This window comes from Balaenoptera acutorostrata, chromosome 12 (genome assembly GCF_949987535.1).
Source record: "Balaenoptera acutorostrata chromosome 12, mBalAcu1.1, whole genome shotgun sequence".
Classification (NCBI taxonomy): domain Eukaryota; kingdom Metazoa; phylum Chordata; class Mammalia; order Artiodactyla; family Balaenopteridae; genus Balaenoptera; species Balaenoptera acutorostrata.
In genome coordinates, this window is record NC_080075.1 from 12,413,993 (window position 1) to 12,431,296 (window position 17,304).

Genomic DNA, 17,304 nt, shown 5'->3' on the forward strand with positions numbered 1-17,304 from the left:
CATTCTGTTTTTCATTTATCCACAAAAGATGTGAATTCCCAAATGGGATTTTTTTTTCTTGAAAGATTTATGGAATTAAATAATTAAAAACTAAACATAGTCTTTAGAAGTTATTTTGTTGAATGTTATGAATATTAGTATGCCAAATAATTGAACAAAGTTAGAATTATGACATATAATTTCTATTATTCTGCTTTGCATTTTTTATTTAAATTTTTATAATTATTTGTCAGTTCAAAAAGGATATAATATTCTTTCTAAAGTCATCAGCTAACTCACTCTTGCAGTATTATTACTCTATTTTTCTATTTGACTATTTGAAAATTAATTTGTACGTAAAATAGCTTTCATAATCAATTGTGACATTTTTCTCTTGCATTAATGTACATTTATACTTCATCTAATTCATAAAATGTCAATATATAAAGCACACAAGGAGATTCTAGTTCTAAGTTGTACCTAAAATACCTTCTTAACTTGGAAAATGAATATTCAGATACTAACAGTAAATTCACTTGACATGGCCTTTTAATATATGACCTTGTTACACTAAACTAATGATCACACAATCCCTGATCATGTCACATTCAGGGATACCAGAGCTGACTTGAAGGAGGCCAAGGCAGAACGAAGAAAGGTACTTTAGTTGGATACTTCAGGCAAAGCCTATTTTGGATTTAAAATATATATATACTCCCACCACACTCCCCAAATCCTGGAGCCCCAGTTCCTCATATTACAGTTAATCTGATTATGAGTTAATTTGGGGTATTGGACACTTATATACCAAGTATCCTTTTTGGATATTATTGGGTCACAGGCAGTTTTACCCAGCTCATTATAGATTCATTCAACAAGACTTCTTCAACTTCTGTTTTGATACCATGATGCCTAGAAGATTGTTTTCTGGCTTTCAAATTCTAAAGGTATTTTATTTGCTGAGATTCATTTCTGTTGGATTTCTAGCTTCTCTGGTCAATATCAGAGGACCTAAATCAAAAGGATAAATTGAAAGGGAATGAAAGTAAATGAATTTTAGCTTAGTGAGATAGCAAAGATAGTGAATGAAATATAAAAAAGAATTTTAGCGTGTTGCCTAGTGGTTAGGATTCCGGGCTTTCACTGCCGTGGTCTGGGTTCAGTCCCTTGTCGGGGAACCAAGATCGTGCAAGCCACATGGCAGGGCCAAAAAAAGGAATTTTTTAAATGTAGTCTCAAAACTATGGCAAGCTAATTCAGTTTTAATTATGTTATAGTCTCTGCTCATGGCATAAAGGATGTTTGAGGAATGATATGGTTTTCCTTCATGATGTTAAACATACAAGTTTAAGGATGTGTTAAAAAAATTTAATTTCATAAATTAATACACAACAGTACCTATTCTGGCTGGTATTGGATGGGGGCTGGGAATGAAGCATTAACAAAGATTTTATCAGAAACCAAATTTGTGAATTGTTTTGAAGGAACTCTTAAAAAACATGGCATGCCTTCCTGTCTTACTAAATAGACAGTTACTGATTTAGCTTTTTCTTAGTTACTTAGGATCATCATGAATATGTATTGTCATTATAATCGCTCTGAATACTAGGTATTATACTCCATCTTGTGTCTTGCTGCATTCCGGAGACTTTGGAAATATGGAAGCTTTCACACAGACTGTCGTTGCTAGGTGTTGCTTAATGATAGGATAAGTAGAAATACCCTCAGGAACAGACTCCAAACTTAGTCTACCCCAGATTCCTTTCTGCTTCTACTTGTTTCAGATAGTTTTTCATTGTTATTCTCTGAAGGAAAATAAGAGAAATTTCCCCTTAGAATCCATGCTCCTTGGATTTATAACCTTTCCCAATTTCTGTGGAAGTACCTGTAGTCTAGCATACCCATTTTATTCAAATGCATGTATTTCAAGTAGATCACAAGAAGAAAGGAAACTTGTTGAGGGCTGTCTACTAGGTACAGTGCGAAGTAATTACTTAACTTTATCTCACTTAGTCCTTAACTCTGTGCTGGTAAATTGATTCATTACATTTTGTAGATGAGGAAACTGAATATTAGAGATTGAGATCATTTGTTCAAGCTCATATACCTAGAAGCAGAATTTGAACCCACATCCTTCTGGCTCTAGAACCTTTCTTCTTCTGCCCTACTATGATTTTTTTTAAGTATTCAGTTTTAACATATCACAAGTTTAAAGCATTAAATAGTCCTTTTAAGAAATCTGTTGTTGGTTACTTTTCTTGTTTAACACTCCTACTTTAATTTCCAGGTTCAGGTGACCTCACTTTGCCAGAGCCCTGGGTCCTCATTAAATAAGAGAGGTTTTTTGTCTGTTTGATTTTGGTTTGGGTCAAAGCCAACTACCTTATTAAGTATTATCTTTTCTGGATGTTGGTTCTTAGCCCTGTCTTGTTTTAATTGAATGGCAAACCTTAGTAATAACATAGCAATTTTCGTTTCTTCCAACATTCCTCTCTTTTCTTCCCCTCTCTGACTTTGATGTAGAGAATTTCATTTGGTAGGCGGTTACCTGAACTGCACCCCTTTTTATCATCTTGCTTGGAACCCTGAAATGAAATAGGGAGACCCATTTTCCAGCTCTCATGATTTGATCAAAACTTTTTACTTCTTTTTTTTAATCTGTTCAATAAAAAAATTTTCCTTTGAGCAGTTAAAAACATACTATTCAATAAAAAGAAAACCCTATAGCATCAGTCCAACTGGTCTAGCCTGGTGGCTCTGTTTCCTGACAAACATTAAAATAACTCCTGTGGAATTGAAGTAACTCACATTTACTCTTTTTTTAGTTAATTTGTATTGGAGTATAGCACATTTACTTTACATGTCAGAAATGCAACTTCCAGACCGCAACAGTTTCTCTGTATTATCTCTTAAAATACCACCCAAATCTTGTGTTGATGAAGTTTCTTTTTCCCCAAATTTTATTACTTTAAACATACAAAAATGTTGAAAAAATTTTTACAGTAAACACCCTCATGTGCTATCCACCGTTTGGTACGGTTCTTAATCTCTGTATCAGCTACTATTAAGGGGTTTAGCTATTTGCAGTTTCTTCCTAAGACCAAACACATGTTGACTATTACAGCAACAGGGTTAAGAAAGATGGGCCTGGGAATCAGACGGCCTAGGCTGGGTTCTAGCTCTGTCATCTACTAGCAGAGTTAGTTAAGCTTTTTGTCTCCTTTCGTCACCAGTTTAATGGGGATAATAATAGTTACACTTGACTCTTGAACAACACTGGTTTGAACTGCGTGGGTCCACTTCCACTTGGATTTTTTTTTCCAATAGGAAAGACTATGTATTACACGAACCTGGGTTGGTTGAATCTGCAGATACGGAACCATGGTTTTGAGGAACTCTGATATAGAGGGCCGACTATAAATTACGTGTGGAGGGTCGGCACCCCTAACCCACATGTTGTTCAAGGGTCAACTGTATTTCATAGAGTTAACATGAGGGTAAAATGAACTGACCCAACATGCCTGGCACCCTAGTAAGTGCTCAGTAATTGTTAACAATCGTATTATATGATGATGTAAAAATAATTTTATTTTTTCACTACAAATTTGGATTGAGGTGTTATTTTACTTCAGAATTAATATTAGTTTATCATGAACACATTAGCTGGAATTGAAGATAGACAAATAGTGAAATAATTAGATGACAAAAAGTATAGATGAAAAATTGCTGAGGAATAGAAGTCATATATCCATAATCCTCTGATGGCCCCAAGCTTTTGAAAGATTCTGTTCCAGGCAATATTTTGGCCTTTATGGGGAAACAAAGTTAACTTATTACAGCTAAAATGGAATCATTTACACTTTCTGTTTGTTCATATCTAGATTTGAATGCTTGCAGGACTAAGACAACCTGGTACTGTAGTGAATGGGGACTTGTAATGCTTCTTTAAAAGATAACCTTTAGTTTTATTTGTATTCTCTATTGTTTTTCTCTATTTTGTTGATGTATGTCCTCACATGTATTATTTTCACTCTTCTTTTCAGTTTACCCATTTCCAAGTGCTTTAGTTGAATGTATAGATCATTTGTTTTTAATCTTTGTTATTTCCTGAAAATGTGTTTAAATAAAAGCATAAATCTCCCTCTAAGGACTCCTTTTCTTTGTTCAAAAGGTTTTTAATTTAATAACTTCATGGTGTACTCTGCACCAAATTTATACTGGGAAGTTCACCAGGAAGTTACATTGCTTGAATTTAGATGTTTCTTTATTATGCTACTGATACATTCATTACTGCATCAGATAATTATAATAATGCCTTCTTTGAATAATTTGAGGCTTAAATGATTGGGATTACGTGCTGCTATGATAGAGAAGATTAACATATTATTCATTCATATCCTTACTATTTTTAAGGGAAATCTTGACCCTATTCAAAGGAATGGTCTCAGCAATAATGAGGTGACATTTTAAAGGTATAAATCATGGGAATGTTTGTAATATTCACAGAGGACTGCCTGAAGGATAATAGTCTATTCATTTCTCGATATTAGTAGCTTTCAGCTAATTTTTTTTTTTTTTTTTTTTTTTTTTTTGCCTCAAGACTGTTGGAGAAAAAACATTCCTATCAGTAACAGAGTGACTGTATTCGAGTGGAGTGCATCTAGTATCAGCATCTCCATATCTGTTCCATTCTTCTTTTGGACTCACGTTGGATTGTTGCAGTGGCATCCTGCTTTTCCCTGTCTGTTTTGTCTCTCCTATAGATCTGTTTTTCACGTTCAATTAAATTTGTATTTCAAAATGGAGATCTAATTACAATGCCTCCTTTCCTGGAAACACTTCCAGTGTTTTTTCATTTCTCTAGGATAAGCTCCAAACATGCCCGAAGCCCTGCATGATCTAGTGCTACCCATCACTCCAGTATAATTACGAACCAGCTTCTCCTCTTTCCTCTGTGATCCGTGACACTGGCCTTGTCTCCGTTCCTGTCTCACTTCTCATGCAAAGAAATTTTGCTCATCCTATTTTCTCTGTCTGCCAGAGGCCCTTCCCTACCCCTGTTCTCCTAGGCTAACTCATCATCTCAGTTCATTCATGACTTCCTCAGGGAAAGCCTTCCAGACTTCCCTGACAGATGATTTTTCCCTATTGTGTACACTCATAGCACTTTTACCTCCTTCATATATGGTTGTTATTTTATATTTATTTGTGTGATTCTTTGATGTCTGTCTCCGCCATCACTAGATTGAAAACTTCATGAGAGAAGAAAGCCGTTTTCTTTTTTGTTTACCATCGTATCCCCAATTAGACAGTAGTGAATAAATATGTTGAATGAATGGCACTTTTTTTTTTTTTTTTTGCTGGGAGGGCAGAAGATTCTTACAAACATACAGACAGTTGTGTACTTGGACAATATTACTTTGTTTTCCTCATATAATTGCTTCTTCTCAATTGAACTTTGGCATCATGCCCTTGGTTCAAATTGGGGTATGCTGTAAGTGATAAACTGTTGTATGGACACTGTTGAAGATAGTGTCCATTGTATCAAGTACTGCCCATTGTATCTGATAATATTGTCTTTATAAGGACTCAGAGGAGAAATTTCTCTCCCTTCTCACTCCCAGAAACAAAATTGTGCTTCTCTTGAGCAACGGATCTGTTCTTGTCCTAAAAGCACTGTTGTATTATACCTTATCCTGTTTCCTAAAGCTCAGGGTCAAATTTGCAGCTTACATCTAGAAATTAGTCAGGGATTTCTGGCATGCCACTATGTAAACTAATCTTAGTCTTAGCATTGTTTTAAGCTTTAGAATTTTAAGTGTGATTTATTTACATATTTTATAGTTTGTTCAATAAAAGTGTCTATAAATAGCTTCCAAGGAATAATAGAACTCTATCAGAACCTTAAAAAAAAAGGCAAAATTAATCTGTTAATCTGCTTGCTGGCTAAGAAACAAGTTCAGTGTGTCTCTCCATGCTGAAAGTGGAAGGGATAAAGAGGAATGTAAAATGTTTATTACATATTGGGAGGAATTCTAGGTATTAAGTTCTGATTGGTTCATTTGGGAAATAGAAATTCTTCCTTTTGATTTTTTTCTGCTTCTGTCACAAAAGCACAGGCATTGCTTTATGACGATGTCTGAGGAGGGATATGAAAGTGTTAGGCTCAAGGACACACAGTCAGCACTTTTTTTGTATGCGCATGTTGGGAACTTTGCAGAGTTTTAACAGTCGCCCCTTGTCCTACTCACATAAACAGCAAGTTAACATGTACGCTACGATCTTGTAGGAACCTGATTAAAGGCCTTGGCTTAACTGAGTCCCTTTGTTTTCCTTCTGTTATAAAAATAAATTTTTGTACCATCTCATGAAATAACAGCTGTGCAGTAGCATATCTGACTCTGGAGACCAGGCATTGAAAGAAAAGTAAGAGTAGCCCTGACTGTTAAAAGGAGAAACTGGAAGGCACTTGAGAACGATGACCAAAGATTCCTCACTTGACCAGGAGGGCAGATGTTAAGGCGCCTGCTGAGTCCACATTTGATAGCCAAGTTGTCTTTTAGTTTGAGTATAGATTGGTCAACTTTCCTTATGGAATTATTGCATAAGAAGCAGGAAGTATCAGCCATATTGTATATTTTTCTTGGCTTGCCAGGAAGAAGTCCAGGGCTATGCTGTTACCTACAACCACTTGGATCAATGACTTTAGTTTGTTGTACTTTTAGGGCTTTACAGTATTATTTATTCTTTCAGTCAATGTTAATAACACATTTTTGATATATTTTTCAAGTTATATGACCCCCTTAGTTGAAGATAGAGCCCTAAGGATTCTAGCTTTAAGGGAGTAACAGTTTTTTTGTTTGTTTGTTTTCTCTAGGGAGATCAGTGTCCCTTCAGACACTCCCAGAGAAGCATGGTCTCCTGAAGGAGATAGGAAGGAAATATCTAAAAATGTCTAATTATTACATTGTTATATATACTTTTTATTTATATATGCAAGTTAGGTTTTGATGAAGTAAATATGAGAAAGCATGTTGTTGATTCAGGAAATAGAGATTAGAGGGCCACATATAGTTTTAAAAACAAAAGAGCAATTACTTGTAACAAAAGTAACAAAGGAATTCTCAGTTATCTCTGGGGTACAGATAACACATAGAATTAAAATTTGCAAAGGTTGTCATAGGACTATGAAGGCTATTAGGCTAATTAAAATATATAATTTTGCCCCTATATTTGTACAAAATCCCATTCCTGAAGGAATTTGTATTTGGGTTGAGACTTTGACTAAGTTCTAAGACTGGCTTGGGGAGTAAAACAAACCAAGTGAAAATTGCCATGGCTGTAGATAGTCATAAAGGGATAAGCTGAGTTTCTGCAAACCAATACCAATACATTCCAGAGGGTATAAGAATGTATTTGGGTAAAGGATAAGGATAAAAGTGATTTGAAGGCTGGTAGGTATCCAGATTTTACCACTGGTAATTTGTAAAGACAAACTTTTTCTGAAACAAATGGTGATAAACCATCTAGGATGTAAATGTTCAAGGTCCAGTTTGGGATAAACATAAAAGCATAAAAACTCAAGTTAGGTAGCTCTTCCATGACCCCAATATGGCCAGCCAGTGTTTTCCTTGAGGGGAAATACCTAGTTTTGGAGGTATAAGGTAGGGAGTTAGGTTAAGGCTTAATCAAGAGGATCATACATAAGCTATACAGATTGAGGGAAACAATCAGAGTAGGCATGGGCAAATCCTAGACCCAAGCAAGTTTTTTGTGACACCTGCTTACAGGTTCAGCGTGTAAGATTCAGAGAGTTTATTTCATACATAGACGACAAATTAAACATCAGCATGGGGTCAGCTTCTTGTGTCCCTTGTCCTACAGGATAACACTGAAATCAAAGAGGCCAGAGGATCATAGGTAATGTGAGTGGTAGGGCACTCTTGTTGCTGAGGAACAGTTTCCATACTGCAGCTACGCAGTTTTTTTAGCCTGCAGCTGTACACTTAGGAGTGGGCAAGGTGGAAAATCTGAGTCCTCACCAGAAGCAGGGAAGGTGGATGAGAAATTGCCTTATAGCAGCCTCCCACGAAATAAGGAGGTGGGTGAGAAATAGCCTTGCAGCAGCACCTATCTTTCCATACTTTGGGGGGACCACAGGGCGTCTGCTAAGGTTTAGGTCAGCCTGTGGTTGAGCCTTGCCTGTGTGGCCTCTGTGGAGACATGTAGGGCTGCCAGGGCGCTGGTACAGAGCAGTTCCCCTACATTATCCATGGTAAGGGAGAAATGACAGGATGAATTAGAACAAAGCATGAAAAGTGCTACAAGCAATAATCTTCAAGCATCTAGAAAATTTGTGTTCTCTTGGTTTTAGGATAAGCAGTCTACTTCTATAAACTTGTCTACTCTGAAAAATACCTTTTTTGTAGTGATCGTATCAGCTTATCCCAGGAAACCTGTGTTCATGAGTAATATCTTTGTAATATCATCCATCAGGAGCACTTGTATAGTCTTTTATTGAGGCTTTTGTGTTTCTTCCAGAAGACTCAGTTTCTGATCTGTAGCTTGTAATAGGAGCCTTTAGGCAAGCATAAAGAAAAAGCAGACACTACCTGTGGAGGTAAGACTGAATGGTTCAGGTTAATTTATTTTAATAGCCAACAATATCAAAATGGAGAAAAGTAGAATTCTCTGTTGAGGCATATCAATTTGTAAGGATTTAGTGACTAGTTACCTCAGAATAAGAACAGTGAGGGCATTGACCAGTTTCAGAGTCTTTAATTTATACTACAGTGTATTATGATTTTCTCTAGTTGTCTCCAGTCTGGATATTTAAATCTAGAGATAAAATCTTTTACAATTTTATTTTATTATTTTTTAAAATGACAGCTTTATTGAGATAGAATTCGCCTTTTAAAGTATACAATTCACTGATCTTTAGGATGTTCCAGAGTTGTGCAACTGCTACCACTATCTAATTTTAGAACACTTTCATCACTCCTAAAAAAAACTCTGTACCTATTGACAATCATTCCCCATTCTTCCCTCTAGTCTGTCTTTATGGATTTGCCTGAGAGAAATTCTTTTAAAAATAATTTTGTTTATTAACTGGACAGTTATGTACATGTCTGTGACATGAATATGACTCCTTCTAAAAAGGACATAATCATTCTATTATTTTTACATTAATAAAAAGTCACCCATATATGGTTGACTTAGGAACTTTTATTTTTTATTTATTAAATTTAAAAAAATTATCTTGGGTTTAGTAACCACAACAGCTTTCATAATAGTGTTAATTCAAAATCTAGAGACTGCCAAGCACTCTTTTTTTTTTTTTTTTTTTTTTAAATTTATTTATTTATTTATTTATTTTTGGCTGTGTTGGGTCTTCATTTCTGTGTGAAGGCTTTCTCCAGTTGCGGCAAGCGGGGGCCACTCTTCATCGCGGTGCGCGGGCCTCTCACTGTCGCGGCCTCTCTTGTCGTAGAGCACAGGCTCCAGACGCGCAGGCTCAGTAGTTGTGGCGCACGGGCCTAGTTGCTCCGCGGCATGTGGGACCTTCCCAGACCAGGGCTCGAACCCGCGTCTCCTGCATTGGCAGGCGGATTCTCAACCACTGCGCCACCAGGGAAGCCCCAAGCACTCTTAATTACTTCTATTATCTCTTCTATTTTTGATTTTTCACAGAGCTGGATTAGTATCTGATACATTGGTAGGTGCTCAATCAAGAAAGCTTTATTTTATTTTGGTGACAGAGCTAGAATTAGAATCCAGGTTTCCTCCTACTAAGTCTCCTCTTTCCATTATGCCACACATGCTTTCCATATGTGCCCAAAGGTGATTTTTTAAAGCGTTGGAAGCAGCTCATAGAAGTGTGGATCATTGTTCTTCATTTCCTTTTACTCTCCTTTTTTTTTGTAACCAAACATAAATTTACAAATTTAAATGTGTTATTGTATGAATGTTGAAATGATAAAGAGGCTAAAGGAAAAGAAAGAAAAATTTAAAAACTTTCAGTGTTTTATGTTTAATAACAAATATAAATTCCCGTATGTCACAGGTAAAGAATTTAAGTAGAACATAATCATGTGCAGCATTTTCAGCTTGAGTACTTTATTTAAATAGCTCTAGTCAAAAATGCTAATTATGAATTAGTGGTTTTAAGGTATGCTTTAAGGAGCTCAAGCTGGAGGAGAATGGTGGTAAAAGAAAGGATGAACACCTGTAGATTTTGTTGTTGTTTGCATTTAGATTTTACATATAGACAGTAAAATGCACAATTCTTTTTTTTTTTTTTAAAGAGCTCCTGACTTATTTATTTATTTATTTACTTTATTTTTTGGCTGTGTTGGGTCTTCGTTTCTGTGCGAGGGCTTTCTCTAGTTGTGGCAAGTGGGGGCCACTCTTCATCGCGGTGCGCGGGCCTCTCACTGTCGCGGCCTCTCTTGTTGCGGAGCACAGGCTCCAGACGTGCAGGCTCAGTAGTTGTGGCTCACGGGCCAGTTGCTCCGCGGCATGTGGGATCTTCCCAGACCAAGGCTCGAACCCGTGTCCCCTGCATTGGCAGGCAGACTCCCAACCACTGCGCCACCAGGGAAGCCCAAAATGCACAATTCTTAAATGAATTTTTAAGAATTGATGAATTTTTACACATATGTATGTGTAGTAATCACCATACCCATCTATAGAGAATATTTTAACATCCTAGGAGGCTTCTTAGTACTCCTTTTTTGTCAGCTATAACCCTCCAAGAGGTAATCGCTGTTCTAACTCACATCACCATAGATTAGTTTTGCCTGTTCTTGAAGTGCATATAAATGGAGTCAGACAATAGTCCCTTGTGTCTGGCTTCTTTTGCTTATGTCTATAACATTCATCGTATTGTGTGTAGCAGTACAGTAGTTAATTTTGTTTTGGCTTTATAGTATTCCATTATATAAATAAAACACTATTTATCCATTCACTTGTTCATGGAGATTTGGGTTGTTTACAGTTTTTTACCATCATGACTAAAGCTGTTAAAAAACTTTCTTATACTTGTCCTTGGGTGAATATATGCACTCATTTTTCTTGGGCCATAGGTATTATAGTGTTATGAAAGCTCAAAACTTTTTAAATTAAAACAGCCAGTATGCTGAACCTGCCTCACATGAAATTTTCATGTCCACCTAAATAGACATATACTTCTGATTTTATGATGGAAACTGGAGAAAAACAACATTGACTTCACAGTCAATACAGGGTGATATTATGTGCCTGTTCTATAATGGCAAGGGTTATGGATATTTTACATTCAGTCATTCAGTAAAAAGCAGGGCACCGTGCTAGGGGTTAGAGATACAGCTATGAAAGACACAGTCACATACCCCGCTTTCACCAACCAATAAGCAAGTCATTCAAACATAACGTGTAGAGTGCAGAGATAAAGAAATGAGAATTATTAGGGGAGTGCTTAGGATGGAGCAGCTCACCTAATCCTGAGTAGTCAGTGGAGGCATCTTGTAGGAAGGGACATCTAAACCGGGTCCTAAAGATTGAATTGGACTTAGCCAGGTGAAGGAGGTGAGAGGGTGGATGTTGAGAGGAGCAGGGCAATGAGTTTTTAAGGCAATGTTTAAGGCTTGGGGACTTGAGGAATTGAAATTAGCTGGTTAATCAGGGACTCAATTATAAAGGGCATTTTGGAGTCAAGGAGTTTTGACATCATCCTCAGGTCAGAAGGGAATCACTGATATTGTCTTTTTTATTATGGAAAACTTCAAACACATATTGATAGAATGGTAGAATGAATCCTCATATACACATCCCACAGTTTCAGCAGTTACCAACTCATGGCCAATGTTGTTGAGACCACTTCCTTCCTCCTCAGTGGATTGTTTGAAGCAAATTTGAGACATCACATCATCATTGAAGATTTTTAGCAGGAGAGTGCTACATGATCAGTTTTGCATTTTAGAAATCACACATTTCTAGTAATTTAAAAGTATCTTTAAAATGCACACACCATAGTTTGTGTGCTTCTCATTTGCTTCCAGTCACAAAAGACATTTATCTTTCTGTATCACCATGTAATATTTGTAGTTGTTTGCATTTTTTCAAACTGTATGGAAACAGGTTAAAATATTAAAATTATTTTATGTATTTATCTTCCCATGTAGATCAGTTGGTTAATTTGCATTTTAAAATATTAGTGAACATTTGGGCTTCTATAACTATAAAAATGTCATAATTAATATAAAGATTTGTAGATTTTTGGTTTTACTATGAATATTTTTTACAGATTCAAATTGAGGAATTTATTATTCTGCTTTTGTGGTTCAGGTTTCAGTAGGTAGATTACTTATCTACCTATTGAAATTTGTCTTCTTATTGAAGTTTACTCTTATGGTGAGAATTAATATATTACATTGCTTTTATTTTAAAGCTATTTATAGCTGTCTACAGGCCACTAAGTTAAATTCCTTCCTGTAGTTAGAATGTTTGCTTCCTAAAGTGTTTTAATTTCTTTCTTCCTCCCTTTCTTCCTCCCTCCCTCCCTCTCTCCCTCTTTTTCTTTCTTCCTTCCTTCCTTCCTTCCTTCCTTCCTTCCTTCCTTCCTTTCTTTCTTTCTTTCTTTCTTTCCTTCTTTCTTTCTTTCCTTCTTTCTTTCCTTCTTTCTTTCTTTCTTATGATAGCTTAGTATTATAGATGGTAACTATTGCAGTATTACCTTGGGATAGTATTGCATTCATGCATTCATTCGTTTATTGAGTGAGAGTCAATGCTCTTACTCTAAATCAGAGGTTGGCAAACTATGGCTGCTGAAATTGCTTCTTACATTCTTGAAGGGTGTTTTAAAAAAAGAGAGATTTTGCAACAGAAACCATATGTGGCCTGCAAATTTAAAATGTTTACTATCTAGCCCTTTATAGAAAATTGGCCAACCCCTGATCTAAATGAGTATAACTTAAATTCTTGGCTCATGCTTTTTTTTTCTTTTGGAACTGTTTCTGTAAGATTCTCTTTAGAATTGACATTTGAAAATTAAAATTTTCATTGTCTTTTACAGAGAAGATGGTGAATTAGAAGATGGTGAAATAGATGATGCAGGATTTGAAGAAACTCAAGAACAGGAAGCAAAAGAGGATGAAAAGCAGAAAAATGAGAAAGCCTACAGAAAATCAAGGAAAAAACACAAGAAAGAAAAAGAGAAGAAAAAGTCCAAAAGGAGAAAACGTGAGAAACATAAGGTTAGTTAGAATCTATTTTTTATTCTTTTGGTAAACTTTTATAAAATATAAAACACTGAAAATTATAAAGTATAAATCATTGCCTATTTTCTTATAAAATATATGGATTAGATCTTTTTATGTGCTTAAGAAATTTTCTGAACATAAAGATTATATGAAATATTTTAAAGATTTAAAAAATATTCATGAGAACCTTACTGTATAGCACAGGGAACTCTACTCGGTTCTCTGTGATGACCTAAATGGGAAGGAAATCCAAAAAAGAGGGGACATATGTATACGTATGGCTGATTCACTTTGCTGTATAGCAGAAACTAACACAACAGTGTATAGCAACTCTACTCCAATAAAAAAATTAAATAAAGTAACTTTTAATGCAAATTAGAATAAATCTTTTAAATTGATGGAAGATTGTATGCAAGAATACTGAAAGCTTAAGGAAAGAAAGTTTCATTCTCTACAGATGTAGATTAACAGCACTGGCATTGTCCATCCATTCATTTATTTATTCATTTGTAAGTATTATTGCGTGCTTGCTGTGGAAATCTCTGTGCTATATGCTGGGGGTTATAGCAGTGAATGAAATGGTCTCTGCTGTTATAGAGATTACATTGACAAGGGAAGGAGAGAGGCAGTAAACAATTGAAAAACAAATGCTATCAAGAGAACAGTTGGGTGCTGGATACAGAATAATGTGGATTGCGGTTGAGAAGAAGGGAAACCTATACTGACAGAGAACTCAGAGAAAAGTTGGCAGCAGTGGTGGGGTAGTTTTTGAAACTCCCTGAATTTCCCCCATAAAAACAGAGCAATTAGGATAGCAAAACCAAAAATTCATTGGCAACATCTACCAAAAAAATGAAGTAACAAGTTATCTTCACAAACCTCAAAAATAAAAATGGATAAGGCCAAACCACAGACAGCAGCAAGACCGGAGCAGGATCAGCAGTTGTGTGAAATGAAGCAGAGGAAAGGTAAAAAGAACTTCCAGAAAACAAATTACCAACCGGTATTCATCTCAATGAAGGAGTCCCCAGTGAACATGGAAAGCCTGTCGGCTAAACTGAGAAACAGCAATGGAAACTGAGAGGGGGCTTTACTAGCTCCCAATTCCCACATGAGTATAAGGTGACCACGTAAAATTGGATGGTGCTACAATGGTCTGTGCCTGATGAATACTAATCAACTAAATCTCTTCTAGGACAGAGTCCCACCCTGAGGAGATAACTGCTAGGAGTAGAATCTAAGTTGAGAGGACAAGAATACTAGGGCCAAGGAAAGAAATTGGGGGAAGGGAGCAGGGGTGGCATGTCTCAGAAGATACACAGCCATGTTTTTTAATACTTCATGTGCTAACAACAGAAGAAATAACCCTAGAGAGTGAAGCTAGGAAAGTTTTCCTGGCTCATTCCTCCTTTGACACATGAGCAACAAGATTGGACCATGATCACATTCCATATAAGTTATTATTATTAAAAAAAAGAGGAAAATGGGGAGAATAATATTCTTCCAGAAAGGAAAGAATGCCCACAAAACATGAAAAACTTAACCTAACATTTCAAAATGATTTTTAAAAATTAAGAAAATAATACAGACTATGATCAAACAGCATCAGCAGAAGTGGGGGAAAAGGGAATCCTTTGGTCATTTAGGCAAAAAGACCAAGTCACTTATTAAGAAAGGAAAGTCAGATTTATAGAAAAAATTTTGATATCAACATTTTATGCCAGAAGATAATGGAGTAACATATTTGAATAAAATGCAAGCCAAGCATTTTATATCCAGCTAAATACCGAACTTCAAATATAAAGTCCTCAGGAAAACTGTATATAATAGAAGTCAGGAAATACTTATTATCATAAGACTTCTCATAGAATCTCCTAGAGCACATGTTCAGATAACCAAAATGACTGGGTGAAAAAGTGAGAGTGATCTACATACACTACATATTAGTCTGTAAAGCTAAGACTAAATGATGGACATGGGGTGCAGTATATTATGTATCGAAACATTACAGCTGTAAAAAATGTCAGGGAAAGCAGAAGAATATATGGTAAGCAGGATAACCTTATTGGTAGTTTTTTAGTTATTAACTGAGAATTTTTAAATGTACTTCAAATTATTATCCTGGGAATGAAAGAGAGAAAGTAGAAGAAGAGGTTACTGCCTAATTTCAATATTGGTCCTACTAGTAAACAAATAGTATGCAAAGAAGGGATAGGGACTAAGGTTATTGGAAGAAGACAACTTGAAAGAAATAACTGAAACAAAAATATAATCTTTCTAATACCAAAAGATATACCTCCCAACAATGCAAAATCCAACTCTAAGTTATGTAAAAGAGAAAGATTTAAAAAGTGGGTAAAACCATTGTAAAACAATTATACTCCAATAAAGATGTGAAAAAAATAAAAAATAAAATAATGAAAAGTGGGTAAAGCTATACCAGGCAGATGCAAAGAAAGAGAAGGGAGAAATCACAGTGTTGATATATGAAAAATCAAGTTTAGGTCAAAAAGGCATTGAAAGAAACAAAGAAGGGCATTTTGTAAAGTTAAGGTTATAATTCATAGTGACGATTTGTTATTAATATTTAATATCCCCTTAAACATCAGTTTTCATAAAGCAGGAACTATAGGAACGATGAAAGAAATAGACAGGAATACAGTAATAACAGGAGATACACCAGTATATCTCTCTTAACCCAAAGAGATTAATCAAATGGATGAAAAGGTGGTAAGGATATTAAAGAAATATTATAAATATATAGTAAGCTCTGAATCCTGAGAATATATCTTCCTCTCAAGTATACTTGGAATATTCATAAAAACAGGCCATGTCATAGGCAACAAAGAAAACTCCAATTAATTTGATAGAGTAGAAATAGTACAAAGAGCAATCTCAAACCACAATGCAATAAAACTAGACATTAATAACAAAGTCAAAAAACAGAAACACCTTTGAATGCAGACTAAATCTGCCGAATTTCAAGAAAATAATAATAGAATTTGACATATGGAAGATAGCTAAAAAATTATCAGAAGAAAAATTATTATAATATTAAAATCTAGAAAACAGCAAAGTAAGACAGAAACAAAAAGGAAGGGCTTAATAAAGTTATAAGCAGAATTTAACAAATTAGAATGAAAAGTCAGTAGTTTTTTTTATTTTTTTGGCCATGCCGCACGGCACACAGGATCTTAGTTCTCCCATAAGGGATCGAACCTGTGCCCCCTGCAGCACGGGTTGGCCAAACTAATTAAGAAAAACAGGGAAGCGCAAAAACAAAGTTAGATATTTTGAGACTAAGAACTTCTAAAACCATCAAGTCCTGGTTCCTTTTTAACAGTTCTTCCTTTAATTCATCTATCTTCCCTCATAGATAGGTACTTTCAACATTTTGCTTGAAAATCTTAACTAGATCACCTAGTTCATTAGACACATTTTCTACTTTACATATTGCTGAAGGTAACAGTGTTGCTAGATTTCTGCCACTGCATAACAAGGATCTCCCTTTTTCCAGTTTTAATAAGATGTCTGTCACTTTCCTTTAAGTCGCCCCAAAGTCCACAATTTTACTAAGAATCATTAAGGGTGATCTAGGCTTTCACTAGCGCCCTCATAAAATCATTCCAGTTTCTATCCACCGCCTGGTTCCAAAACCAGTTCTACCTTTTAGATATTTGTACTGGCAGCACCGCATTTCCAGATACCAAAATCTGTATTAGTTAACTATTGCTGCGCAACATATTACCCCAAACTTAGAAGCTTAAAGCAACAAAGCTTTGTGTCCTAGTTTCTGTGGGTCAGGAACGTGGTCACGGCTTAACTTGGTATTCTGGCTCAGTGCTTCCCGCGAGGTTGCAGTCATCTCCTGACTAAGGCAGGATCCTCTTCCAAGTTCGGTCATGTGGCTCTTGGCAGGCCTCCGTTCCTCACCATGTGGACCCCTTTACACACCACTTCTTCGACCTCGTGCTTTGGCTGGCTTCCTCCAAAGCAAGAGAGCAAGAGAGAGCACCCAGTATGAAAGCTACAGTCTTTTTTATAACCTAATCACTTCTGACAAATTCTGTTTGCTAGAAGCAAGCTT

General features: G+C 35.8%; 1 protein-coding gene across 2 annotated transcripts in view; it reads left to right on the forward strand.

Moving 5' to 3' along the window:
- ZC3H6 (zinc finger CCCH-type containing 6) overlaps positions 1-17,304 on the forward strand; it is a 53,489-nt gene that overhangs the window by 6,254 nt on the left and 29,931 nt on the right. For both annotated transcript variants that reach the window (XM_057558495.1, XM_007197386.3), the window contains exon 2: positions 13,031-13,211. In XM_057558495.1, coding sequence (XP_057414478.1) covers positions 13,031-13,211 — 181 coding nt within the window. The remainder of the gene's footprint in view (positions 1-13,030; positions 13,212-17,304) is intronic.